This window comes from Bos taurus, chromosome 13 (assembly GCF_002263795.3).
Source record: "Bos taurus isolate L1 Dominette 01449 registration number 42190680 breed Hereford chromosome 13, ARS-UCD2.0, whole genome shotgun sequence".
Classification (NCBI taxonomy): Eukaryota; Metazoa; Chordata; class Mammalia; order Artiodactyla; family Bovidae; genus Bos; species Bos taurus.
This window is the reverse complement of record NC_037340.1, coordinates 36,063,921-36,077,838: the sequence shown is the minus strand read 5'-3', so window position 1 is coordinate 36,077,838 and position 13,918 is coordinate 36,063,921. Positions and strand designations below refer to the sequence as shown.

Here is a 13,918-nt window from a genome sequence, read left to right as displayed (position 1 = left end):
CCTCTTTGGGGTTATGGGGCATGTGCAGAGTTGTAAAGATCTGCCCCACATCAATTACAGAGGTTTCTGGTTTATTTTACTCTTCACAGCCCAACCATCCAATCAGTCTCCAATGTCTTTAACGTCTGACGCATCATCCCCACGATCGTATGTGTCTCCAAGGATAAGCACACCCCAGACAAACACAGTCCCCATCAAACCTTTGATCAGTACTCCTCCTGTTTCATCACAGCCAAAGGTAAGTTCTGACAAAACGTGGTCCACTGGGGAAGGGAATGGCAAACCAAACCACTTCAGTATTCTTGCCTTGAGAACCCCATAAACAGTATGAAAAGGCAAAAAGATATGACACTGAAAAATGAACTCCCCAGATTGGTAGGTGCCCAATATACTATTGGAGAAGGGTGGAGAAATAGCTCCAGAAAGAATGAAGAGACAGAGCAAAAGCAAAAACAATGCCCAGTTGTGGATGTGACTGGTGATGGAAATAAAGTCTGATGCTGTCAAGAACAATATTGCATAGGAACCTGGAATGTCAGGTCCATGAATCAAGGTACATTGGAAGTGGTCAAACAGGAGATGGCAAGACTGAACATCAACATTTTAGGAATCAGTGAACTAAAATGGACTGGAATGGACATTTAATTCAGATGATCAAAATGTCTACTGCTGTGGGCAAGAATCCCTTAGAAGAAATGGAATAGCCCTCATAGTCAACAAAAGAGTCCGAAATGCAGTACTTGGGTGCAATCTCATAAATGACAGAATGATTTCTGCTTGTTTACAAGGCAAACCATTCAGTATCACAGTAATTCAAGTCTTTGCCCAACCACTAATGGTAAAGAAGCTGAAGTTGAATGATTCTGTGAGGATCTACAAGACCCTCTAGAACTAACACCAAAATGATGTGCTTTTAGGGGACTGGAATGCAAAAGTAGGAAGTCAAGAGATATCTGGAATAACAGGCAAGTTCGACTTTGGAGTGCAAAATGAAGCAGGGCAAAGGCTGACAGAGTTTTGCCAAGAGAATGCACTGGTGTTAGTAAACACTCTCTTCCAACAACACAAGAGATGACTACACATGGATATCACCAGATGGTCAATACCAAAAATCAGATTGATTATATTCTTTGCAGCAGAAGATAGAGAAGCTCTATACAGTCAGCAAAGACAAGACCGGGAACTGACTATGGCTCAGATCATGAACTCCTTATTGCCAAATTCAGACTTATATTGAAGAGAGTAGGGAAAACCACTGAACCATTCAGATACGACCTAAATCAAATCCCTTAGGATTATACAGTGGAAGTGACAAATAGATTCAAGGAATTAGATCTGAAAGAGTGCCTAAGATCAATGGACAGAGGTTTGTGGCATTATACAGAAGGTAGTGATCAAAACATCCCCCCAAAAAAAGAAATGCAAAAAGGCAAAATGGTTGTCTGAGGACTTCTTAAAAATAGCTGAGAAAAGAAGTGAAAGGCAAAGGAGCAAAAGGAAAGCTATATCCATCTCAATGCAGAGTTCCAAAGAGTAGCAAGGAGAGAGAAGAAAGCCTGCCTCATTGATCAATGCAAAGAAATAGAAGGAAACAATAGAATAGTAAAGACTAAAGATCTCTTCAAAAAACCTAGAGATACCAAGGGAACATTTCATGCAAAGATGGCACAATAAAGCACAGAAACAGTATGCTGTGAAAGTGCTGCATTCAATATGCCAGCAAATTTGGAAAACTCGGTGGTGGCTGCAGGACTGGAAAAGGTCAATTTCCATTCCAATTCCAAAGAAAGGCAATGCCAAAGAATGTTCAAACTACCACACAGGAGCACTCATCTCTCACACCAGCAAAGTAATGCTCAAAATTCTCCAAACTACGCTTCAGCAGTTTGTGAGCTGAGAACTTCCAGATGTTCAAGCTGGATTTGGAAAAGGCAGAGAACTGGAGATCAAATTGTTGACATCCATTGGATCATAGAAAAAGCGAGAGAATTCCAGAAAAACATCTACTTCTGCTTTATTGACTATGTCAAAACCTTTGACTGTGTGGATCACAGCAAACTGGAAAGTCTTCCAAGAGATGGGAATGAATACCAGACCACCTTACCTGCCTCCTGAGAAATATGTATGCAGGTTCAAGAAGCAACAATTAGAACCAGACATGGAACAATGGACTGGTTCCAAATTGGGAAAGAATACACCAAGGCTTTATATTGTCACCCTGCTTGTTTAACTTGTAAGAGTACATTTCACAGAGTACATCGTGCAAAATGCCAGACTGGATGAAGCACAAGCTGGAATCAAGATTGCCAGAAGAAATACCGATAACCTCAGATATGCAGATGACACCACCCTTATGGCAGAAAGTGACAAGGAACTAAATAATCTCTTGATGAAAGTAAGAGAGGAGAGTGAATAAGCTGGCTTAAAACTCAATGTTGAAAATACTAAGATCATGGCATCCAGTCCTGTCACTTCATGGCAAATAGATGGGGAAACAATGGAAACAGTGGCTGACTTTATATTTTTGGGCTCCAAAATCACTGCAGATGGTGACTGCAGCCATGAAATTTAAAAATGCTTGCTCCTTGGAAGAAAAGCTATGACCAACCTAGACAGCATATTAAAAAGCAGAGATTTTACTTTGCTGACAAAAGTCTGTCTAGTCAGAGCTGTGGTTTTTCCAGTAGTCATGTGTGGATTTGAGAGTTGGACTATAAAGAAAGCTGAGCATTGAAGAATTGATGGTTTTGAACTGTGGTGTTGGAGAAGACTCTTGAGTCCCTTGGACCACAAGGAATCAAACCAGTCAATCCTAAAGGAAATCAGTCCAGAATACTCATTGGAAGGACTGATGCTGAAGCTCCAATACTTTGGCCACCTGATGTGAAGAACTGACTCATTGGAAAAGGCCCTGATGCTGGGAAAGATTGAAGGCAGGAGAATGGGTCAACAGAAGATGAGATGGTTGTATGGCATCACTCTTTCGATGGACATGAGTTTGAGCAATCTCCTGGTGTTGGTGATGGACAGGGAAGCCTGGTGTGGGGTTGCAGAGAGTCCACTGAACTGAACTGACTGGAAGGTACATCGCCTCTGAGGGGAATTGGGAAAGAACACACTTCTGGCTAAAACAAGTTTTCATGTTATTCTAGACTGTGTATGGAGGAAGAGCCCTTTTTTGGGAGTGAGGTGGTGGGATGCATGGCTGGTGATTGAGAATAGATGCAGGTTAATCTCAGCCACTGGAGGGCTTGGAGGAGTGAGTTGCACCGGTGCCCCTTCTCTGCATTGATGCTGTTTTCTCTTTATTGATTTCATGGATAAAGAAGGTTTACTAATAGTCTTATTTTTGTAGAATTTTTAGACTCCAATCTGTGAGAGAACATGTTTTCCAGTGATTTCCCCATACTTTTTTTATAGAAATGAGTCAATTTCTGTGACAAGAGCTTTGTGTCTAATTTTCACATGAGCTACTGTTTGCTTCATTTGATAGAAACTTAACTCTTTCATTAAGTCTGATTTTCATTTTCATTAGGTCTTTCTGAATATAGAGCCCAATCAGCTACTGTTTGCTTCATTTGATAGAAACTTAACTCTTTCATTAAGTCTGATTTTCATTTTCATTAGGTCTTTCTGAATATAGAGCCCATTTTATGAAGCTATATTGCTTGTTTGTCCAAATAAAACCTTATGTTGTTGGCTCCTCACAGCACAGTTAGACTGTTGCTAGTCTCTGTTCTTACTGGGCTGTGAACAGGACCTTAGGATGCTGCTGTCGGATTTTACGTTGCATTCTTTGACTCTTGCTCACAAATTCATAAGCAGTTCCCAGTCATCCTCATTCTGTGCTTTTGTAGCATACCACCAGTAAAACTTGAGCTATTTGGAAGTTGAAATGTATGCGTTTTAACTTTTTTTGAACTCTTACTGGTAACTGTATGGGGAAATTGTTTTTCAAAGCTGTAAAACAGGGGGCTCTTTGACACTTTCATGGCAAAGAATGCCTTACTTAAATAAAATCATAAGCAGAAGCCTAAAAATAAAAATGTATTGAAACATGGCTTGAAGTGGATGGTAGGCCAGCTCTTAGGTCTTCCTGTTGGTTCATCCCTTCCCGACTTGAGTCATGTTTCTGTGTATGTTGTAGATTGCTGTTTTAAAATTTTGAGTTACAGTTGTTTTCTGTGTAGTTCCTTATTATTTACTTGTATTTTGATGAGAGAAGAATTAAAATGTGAGTTTCAGCACAAGAGACCTATTCTTAGAGCTTATAACTTACCTTGTGGTATTCTAAGAGCACAGGGAAAGATGGCTGTACACGGCATGAGTGGTTGTGTTGGGTTTATAGTTGATCGTAACATTGCCACTTCAAATCCTGTAGGCAGATGGCTTGTAGTTTTTTGGATTATAAACCTTTCAGATTGTCTTTAAAAGTAAGTGGGCATTTGATCTTACATAGATCTTATTAAAATGTTCTTTATAAAAGAACATGCTTTTGTACATATTTTGGACTTACATTGAAAACTGCTTGCTGACTGTCACATGTGTGTGTGAAAATGTATGTGTCCACAGTGGTAACCATGGACCTCTTGGTCTGCCTCTGTAGGGTGCCATCTCTTTGAAGCCCACTCCAGTTAAATTGCATATGGGCCATAGCTCATTCTCTGATAGACAAGTCTATACATTCTCTTCATTTGTGATTGAATTTTAAGCATCTTTATTTGTATGATGTGGTGTAATATATTTATTTTTATTGATACAGAAGTAATAGTAAATCAGAAAAGATGTTACAGTATATTAGAAAGAAAATGGGGTTTAAAATCAGGAGAACTAGTTTCTTAAGCTGGTTGGCTTAAGTAATTGGCCCTGGGCCATTTTATGAAGAAATTAGATCTAAGCCTCAAAACTTCCTTCTATCTACATGACCTTTGGAAACTCATTTGATTCCTCTTCTTTAAATCTCCATGTTTTATATTGTTCAAGATTACTAACTAGACTTGGAGGGATCTGAAGATTTGGGCCCTAAATGACAATAGTTTACATAATTAAGTGTGGCTGTATCGCTAATACTAATCTTATTGTGAACATTTAAGACAATTCTTACCTTTTAAAAAAATCACTGAACAGAAATAATTGGGGAGTTTTCATTGGCAGAACTTTTGCTCTTATCTAGTTTCCACTGCTGTTTGTCTATGTGGTAGAAGCCTGTCTCACCAGATTCTGACATTCCAGGTTAGTACTCCAGTAGTTAAGCAAGGACCAGTTTCACAGTCGGCCACACAGCAGCCTGTAACTGCTGACAAGCAGCAAGGTCATGAACCTGTCTCTCCTCGAAGTCTTCAGCGCTCAAAGTAAGTTGATGTTGTATGTTGAAACAACACTGTTTTTTCTTTAATTACCATATTATTTGGATATTATATATGCATAGTAGAACTTGATCTTGGAAGAATCCATGGATAGCCTAACATAGTTTGGTGTATTATAAAATTTACAAAGGCAAATCTTACTAGATTGTCTCTAGTAGTGAATCCTGAGTTATTTTGAAGAAAGTGGCTCTCTCTTTAGAATTTTGCTTGATGGAATACAGGGGGAGTAACTATATCTGACACTTCACTTGTAGAAGCACATGATTTTATACTAGTTCATTCATTGGAAATGATAACTTCCCAATAGCAGTTTTAGATTTGAGTTTATTGATAAAGCCAAAAACCTCACATCTGAAACTTGGGTCAGTATTTTCCAGCTGATGTGTGTCAGACCTTCCTGATAGCCTCAGCTCTGAACCTTTAGTCTTTAGTGGCTGCAGTATAATTTTAAATATCCTCAGTGATGAAAACCCTTCATCTTTTGGGAGATTTCATTTTTGGAAATAACTGAAATTCATTCAGAGCAAAGTCTGGTGTGAGGCAGCTAGCAAGTCAGCTTTGGGGTATTACATTCTTGATTCTCACCACCACATCTCCAAATCTGGCCCAAACCATACAGGTGAAAAGAAGATAAGCAACCTCAGAGTGTTCCCCATTTTTGGTCTTATTTTGCCACTGAACTCATTCATTGTGAGGCAGTTAAAATGTCTGTTTTGCTTCACATTATTTCACCCTCTGATTATACACTTTACTCTGATTTTAAACAGTCAAAACCTCTGAACTTTTCACCCTCCATGTCTTCATGTATTTAAGATATATTGATGTGCCTTATATCTACAACTGTTCTAATGTGACCATTGCTTAGTCACATCCTTATTAGTGTTTGTAGTATACAGAGGCACAGGTTCCACTGTTAAGTTTGGTTGAGTACAGATATTTTAAATTCAGCCCTGACATAACTGTTCAAAGGGCTCTTTTAACCTCAGACGTGTATTAGGAATATGATATAAGTTTTCTTTGGATTTGAAATTATACTTATTTAATATTAAAATAATAAGTTGTTATTAGGAATTTGGGTATCTTTAAGTTAATGAAAGGTATTGACAGGCAATGTTTAGGATACCTAGAAACCACTTTTAACCATGCTCCACATTCGGTTATCTTTTCTCATAGCAGCCAGAGAAGTCCGTCACCTGGTCCAAATCACACGTCTAGTAGTAACGCATCAAATACAGCAGTTGTACCACAGAACTCCTCTGCCCGACCTCCGTGTTCACTAACACCGACGCTCGCAGCACACTTCAATGAAAATCTCATCAAGCACGTTCAAGGATGGCCTGCAGATCATGCGGAGAAGCAGGTACATCACAGTCACAGCAGGTGTTCTGCCTGTGGTTTGCTGGCAGCTCAATTCCACTTTGAGAAAGTCTAACCCGGACCCTGTGGATTTGAGCCGTCTTTAAAACAACTAATTTCTCATTAGGTTGTCTGTGGTTACTTTGTAAAATATTTGATATGTACTTACAGGATATTTGTGAAGTAACTTTCTGTGGTTTCACATATTCTAATTATCATTATAGCTCCCATTATCAAGTGCTCAGCGTTTAGCTCTGTGCTAAGTGCTTTATATTTATTCCATTTTCTAAAACTACTGACCAGTGCAGATCATGAGTTTTTTGTTCTACTAATGAGGCTCTTAAGACCAAATGATCTGTACCAAGGTCACTCAATTACTAGAGTGATACGACTCAAAGCCAGCATGCTTTTCCTACTCAGCCAGCTACTCTGATCCTTTTAGTACAGTTGACCCTTGAACAACTTGGGTAGGGGGGCTGACTCTCCACACAGTCAAAAATCCAAGTATGGTTTATAGTCAGCCCTCCATATCCACAGTCCCTCACCCCCAGATCAGCCAACTGTGGATTGTGTAGAACAGCAGTGTTGATTATTGGAAAAAAATCCATGTGTAAGTGGGCCTGCCTGCACAGTGTAAACCTCTTGTTCAAGGTTCAATTAACTACTGAAAGTTAGAAAACACTTGTACTTGGGGATGAAGGACCAACCCTAGCACATTACAGTTATTGCCACTGGCTGTTGTGTTTTATCAAATGACTAACCATCGGAAATGTTCTGTAAGCTCATGGTCATGCATTGTGTATCTCTTGATACAGGGATACAGTAAGGCCCCTTTATCAGTGTTACACCTGAACTTCATTTTGGCCGATCCAGCATTTTTTATTAATCACAAATCATGAGTCCTTCTATCTTAGTGCTGTACTACCATGAGACTGAAAATAGTATCTTCTCAAGAAGCCTGAGGGGTGAAATCTTAAAGGAATACATTTCACCATTAGAGATGGGTTTAAAAAAAAAAAAAATTCCCTGCCACCCCCCCACCCCCACCCCAGCCCGCCCAAATCCATGAGCATTTTTGTGGATTTAAAAGAAAATATTTATTCTGTAATCTTGATATAAAGTTACACTCTTTATTTTGTATGTGAATGTGACTTATATTTCATGAGATTTTCATTTCTTTTATAGGCATCAAGATTGCGAGAAGAAGCCCATAACATGGGAAGCGTTCATATGTCAGAAATTTGTACTGAATTAAAAAATTTAAGATCTTTAGTCCGAGTATGTGAAATTCAAGCAACTTTGCGAGAGCAAAGGTAAGCTTTTCACTGAAGTAAATTTAAAGTTCTCTTTGATATATCACATTCCATAGTACTGTGAACTGTTTCATAATTTAGTAATATTCCTGACGAATGGTAATGGCATCTAGATTTTATTTCTCTTAACCCATGGTATAAATGCTTTATTATTAAACTTTTTTTTCTTGGATAATGACTACATAAGGTACTTGTTTTATTTAAAAAGTGAGATGTTGACAGCGACCAGTTACCAGGAGTCCCCTCTTTGGTTGAGAGCAGTGCCCTCTTACTGAGGGTAAATATCTCAGTTGACATTCAAACAACTGATTACATTGTCCTTGAAGCATCAATAGATCTCTTGGAAATTACATGAAGAGTTTAGTTGTCTAGGAAGTTTAATGATGTATATGTGCTTTTTTAAATTGTTTTCACCTTAACTCTGTCTTGTATTTCTTAATGATGTAGTGTTTTATTCAAGTAGGATTTCTATATTGTGTTAAATAGTATAGGTTATTTTTTTTTTCAATGCCTGTTACAAAATTGAGGACACATTTGAGTGGCTTCACATCCTGTCTGTGTTGAGTCACTGTGTCAGATGTAATCTTGTCGTGAAACCACAGATGCCAAGTCATCGTTTATGGTAAACTTGGGAAAGTGAGTTTTTAACCTAACCTTTCAACGACTAAAAAGTCTGGAAGCACTTCCTGAATATCAGTTGGGATTTTTTTTTACTCTAGGATTGCTTCGAAAGTAGTTCTGACATATGTAAAACCTTACTTTGGCTTGCTCGACAGATGTGCAGCTACTGAAACACGGTCACAAACCACGTTTGACCATGTAGATATCAAGCAGTAATTGTCACAGTTCACTGAAGAGGAATAGTGTTAATGAAGTTCATAAAAATCTAGTTAGCTGTGGAGTTTGTGTTTTTATATTTTGTTTTAAATATGCACGTCAGCTGGACTTTGCTCCATTTTTATGAACCTACATTTATATTGAGAATTGTTCTTCGTAATTATTGAGAAAGGGTTAGAAAACTAGGAGATATTTTAACTTTTGTCATCCCAGTGCTTTAATATTTGTCATATTTTCAAATGGTTATTTTGTCCTAACTAGACTGAACAGTTTTAAATTACTTCATCATAGCTAGTAGTTAACTCATTTTCTTTGTAAAGCTACTTTTATAGTTAAAAGTTTGTTTTTTCTATAAAATTTATAATGACCGCATGGGCTCTAACGCCATCTTTTATTTTTCAGGATACTATTTTTGAGACAACAAATTAAGGAACTCGAAAAGCTAAAAAATCAGAATTCCTTCATGGTGTGAAGATGTGAATAATTGCACATGGTGTTGAGAACAGGAACTGTAAATCTGTTGCCCAGTCTTAACATTTTTGAGCTGCATTTAAGTAGACTTTGGACCGTTAAGCTGGGCAAAGGAAATGACAAGGGGTCGGGGTCTGTGAGATTCACTTCAGGGGAAAGATACAAGATTGATTTGTAAAACCCTTGAAATGTAGATTTCTTGTAGATGTATTCTTCACGTTGTAAATATGTTTTGTAGAGTGAAGCCATGGGAAGCCATGTGTAACAGAGCTTAGACATCCAAAACTAATCAATGCTGAGGTGGCTAAATACCTAGCCTTTTACATGTAAACCTGTCTGCAAAATTAGCTTTTTTAAAGAAAAATTTGGGGGGTTAATTTATCATTCAGAAATCTTGCATTTTCAAAAATTCAGTGCAAGCGCCAGGCGATCTGTGTCTAAGGATGCGATTTTGAACCATATGGGCAGTGTACAAAATATCATGAAACAACTGTTTCCACACTTGCACCTGATCAAGAGCAGTGCTTCTCCATTTGTTTTGCAGAGAAATGTTTTTCATTTCCCGTGTGTTCCATTTCCCTCTGAAATCCTTGATCTGATTTTATCCATTTTTTAAGGCTCCTCTTTTTCTCCTTTCTTAAGGCACTGTTGCTATGGCACTTTTCTATAACCTTTTCATTCCTGTGTACAGTAGCTTAAAATTGCAGTGATTGAGCATAACCCACTTGTTTGTATAAATTATTGAAATCCATTTGCACCCTGTAAGAATGGACTTAAAAGTACTGCTGGGCATGTGTGCTGAAAGTACATTGATTGCTCAAATATGAGGAAATGGCCCAATGAACATGGTTGTGGGAGGGAAGAGGAAACAAAGCTAGTCAGATGTGAATTGTATCTGTTGTAATAAACATGTTAAAAGAAACAAAAATTGTTATTTTTCTTTACCTTCAGTCAATGCATATTAGAATTTGAACTACCTGGGGATTCTTTATCAAAACTATTCTTGTTGAACATTTATACTTCATTGAAATAATTCCTTAAGGGAGGTTTTGTTTAAAGCATATTAACAGGAAAATGTGTATAAGACTATTTAATGAAATAAGAAATTCAACAAGAACAATTAAGTCACTTCCCAAGTGGTTGTCATTTGTTAAAACCCTGGTTTACCTGTCTTGCTATTATGACATTTCATTTTGAAGGATGTTTGTGTTGTAGCTAACTGTTCAAGTCTGGTGCTGACTGCTGTTCTTAGCCATCACAAAACGCTAAATTTGTGTAATTGGAGCTTCCTGCTGTTACCTGGAGACAGTGGGAAAGCTCAGCTTTGTATATTGTTTCCTAAAGTATATTAAAATAAAAAAAGAAACTATTGCTACTATAAAATTACCTTGGCTTTTTTTTTTCTTTGCTAAAATATTGGTCACGTGGCCTTAGCATGACACTGCCAGTATTAAATCAGATCACAAGGGTTTCTTTATGCAGAAAAATCTCCTAGTTCAAAATCTTATCCAATTTAGAGACTTTTTTTCCTGTTGAGGCAGATGCATTCATGTGCTTTCAGAACTGCCAGCACCAAGGGCTTATTTTGTGATGTTAGACATTGTTGCTACATTCTGGGATGCAAAAATTCAAAATGCTCTTGTGCTTTAAGCATATTTAAAGTATAGAAGATAATGCTCAGACTTCTTAATACATTTAAAAAGGTAAAATGTGATATTTTCTAAATACAAAAATATTCCAGTGTAATTAAGATCATACTGGAAACTGACTTTTTTTTTTATTGTAACTTGAGGATAAAATGTAAGAAAAGACAAATGTCATAAATTATATCATCATGAAATGTTAATATCTGTGAGATTGTTAATATTTGCTGGGCTTGATTAGTGCATGTACATGAAATTCGTAAGAGCTTTGTTAAGTTAGAACCCTTACTGATGTAGTCCTGTGTCTTTTCTGGAAAGATGATGGGGTAGGCAGATATTTCCCCATCAGATGGCAGCTTGGCTTGTGGTTTAAAGTAACTTTGAATTTAATTTTCTAATTGTTTATTGATCTGTATCACCTTATTCTTTGGACTTTTAAAAAGTGTTTTTATCCCTAAATTAGGAATTGCTCATATATATATATATACACACATATATGTGTGTATATATATATATATATGAGAAGATGCCTAATTTGAAATTTCCCAGTGAATTTTTAAACAATTAAAAATTTTGTGGAAATATTTTTACACTATTTGATTCACTTATTCTGTAGTGAATTATTTTAAATACTGCACTTTAATACTAATACAGACTTGGTGTCCAGCTACTAACCTTCTTGAGGTAACCAGGGGATATTTATTAAAATAGATACTATACCCCAACAATATCCTTTAGTTGTCCTGTTGCCATGGCTTTGAGCATGTATCTCATTTTGTGGACACCGTGGTTCAGAGAATTTGAGAACAGAGATACAAATTGCCCCTAGGAAACCTCAGGATTTTATTTTAAAAGGGACATTAGTAGTGTTGCATTCAAATCTTAAAAAGTGATGTAATAAAATATTCTGTGAAGGTGGGTCTGTTAGAAAGTCTTAGCCTTGAAGAGCCAGCCTCCTATTTTTCCCTTTGTCTTCTGCTTAACTAATTTGACTAACCTTTAATTTGATAACAGGCTGTACCGCCAGACTTCAAGCACACTGAAAACTCTGTGTCAGCCTTTTCTTAAAGACATTATGCTGCTTTTAATAGCCCAAATGAGTGATTTTTATCTTCCAGATTTTATATATCTGCTTCATAATTGTAAAATCTTGGAAAGGAGGTGCTTAACACTTTGCAAAGAATTAATTGTTAACCCATATCAGAAACAATCTGTTCTCTTTAAACACAACCTTTAAGGGATTATTTCAAAGGGGAGGGGGCAGGGGGCGAAGTCATTCACTGCAAACCAGAACTATTGTAGTTCAGGACTTAAAGCTACTGTATTTAGATGTGGGGTTTGAATATACGGATTTCTTTTCAATAACTGTAAATATGGCTATATTCTTGTATTTGTACTGGAGTGTACAAAATGACACTGAAAAGTAATAAATATGTTTTGACTATATTGTGCAGTTATTTCAGAACAGTCTGTTTTGAAAGAGTGCATAAATTACGCACTTGAGGAAAAATAGTTAAAATACCAGGTTACTACAGAATTTTTAATAGCAGTTGTGTTCCAGTCGTGTTTCGTATAATTTCTTAATCACATCATTTTAATGAAAAATTTGACTTAAAGTTGGGATTTGCTGTACCCTTTTCCCTGATTCTGAACTTGGGGAGTGCCCTAAAAATGCAGTCCACCTAAAGAATCCCACTCTTTGGTCGATTTCACCCAGATTATCTCCAGCCCTTGGCTCTTCTTGAGCTTCCAACAAGTGAGTTTAATTCTTGCCTTAACATGGCAAATTTTCTTAAAAGACAGGGTGAGGGAGGGGGGATCTTTGATCCTCCACCCTTCCCATTCTCAGTAGCTGACAGTATGGTTGCCCCAGTTGCTGAAGATCCAAATATATTTGCTCTAATAGCATGTGCTCACCCATCACCAAGGACCACAGGTCTGCCTTCATAAGTGTACTTGACACCTGAGAGCTCCCTGCTCCGAGGTTTCAATCCTCTAAGCCAGAGGCAACCTCACTCTCCTACCTTTTAATCTTGGTTCTAATGCCTGCCACACACGTGCACAGGCTGTCTCACACACACACACACACACACACACGTGCACAGGCTGTCACAGAACAAAATCCAAACAAAACTTGGCCCCGAGGTTTCACACACACACACACACACACACACACACACACACACACACACACACTCGTGCACAGGCTGTCACGGAACAAAATCCAAAACTCCTTTGGCTTACATGTTCAAACACCAGTGTCACCATGATCTCATGTCAGGTTTCTCTGCTGTTTCTCCCTTGTTGGCTGCAGTGCCCCTTTCCCCCCACCCCGGTGGTCTTCTCTTCCTCTGTCCACAAAGACCTGATCCTACAGCTGGCCGCCCAGTCAGTCTTATCTCAGAGGCCTGTCCTGACTGCCCCCCACCCCACCATCCAAATCAGTATCCCTAAGCTTGCATGCAGTTTTCTTCGGAAGTGTCTTGTACAGAGTAAGCACTCCATAAATATTTGTTGAATGAATTATGAGTGTTAAAGGGCTATGGACAGAGTCAGTTTACAAAGATAAGATTACTGAGTTTTTTTCTTCAAGTTGTGATTTTGATCCTCACCTTGAGAGACAAGAACAGCAACTAGCTTTTTTTCTTTTCTAAGAAATCACTATTGACTTAGTTATCAAAACCTAACTCCAAACCCATCTTAATTGCTAGTGTTATGAAATGTTTCAAATGATCAGTCAACTGAATCAGTAATAATCAGAGCCTCCTGTAATACATTTGAGGAGTAAAGAATCCCCTGAGAGGCAAGGTGCTCTTTCTGATGTGGTAAGCACAGGGAGATGGACCGCCAGGAACTGTCTCTGCTATAGGGCATGACTGCATGACTGATAGGGCTGGGGACTGGGTCCAGGGTTCACAAGGTAGGAAGCCTT

The 13,918-nt window shown here is 37.9% G+C and overlaps 1 protein-coding gene across 8 annotated transcripts in view; it reads left to right on the top strand.

Moving 5' to 3' along the window:
* WAC (WW domain containing adaptor with coiled-coil) overlaps positions 1-12,432 on the top strand; it is a 79,621-nt gene extending 67,189 nt beyond the window's left edge. For 7 of the 8 annotated variants that reach the window (XM_015474039.3, XM_059892926.1, XM_025001014.2 and 4 more), the window contains 5 exons: positions 90-238; positions 5,233-5,351; positions 6,540-6,726; positions 7,908-8,035; positions 9,275-12,432. In XM_015474039.3, coding sequence (XP_015329525.1) covers positions 90-238; positions 5,233-5,351; positions 6,540-6,726; positions 7,908-8,035; positions 9,275-9,344 — 653 coding nt within the window. In that variant the 3' untranslated portion in view covers positions 9,345-12,432. The remainder of the gene's footprint in view (positions 1-89; positions 239-5,232; positions 5,352-6,539; positions 6,727-7,907; positions 8,036-9,274) is intronic. The other variant, XM_059892923.1, reaches the window with a different exon arrangement.
* Positions 12,433-13,918: the final 1,486 nt, after the last annotated feature.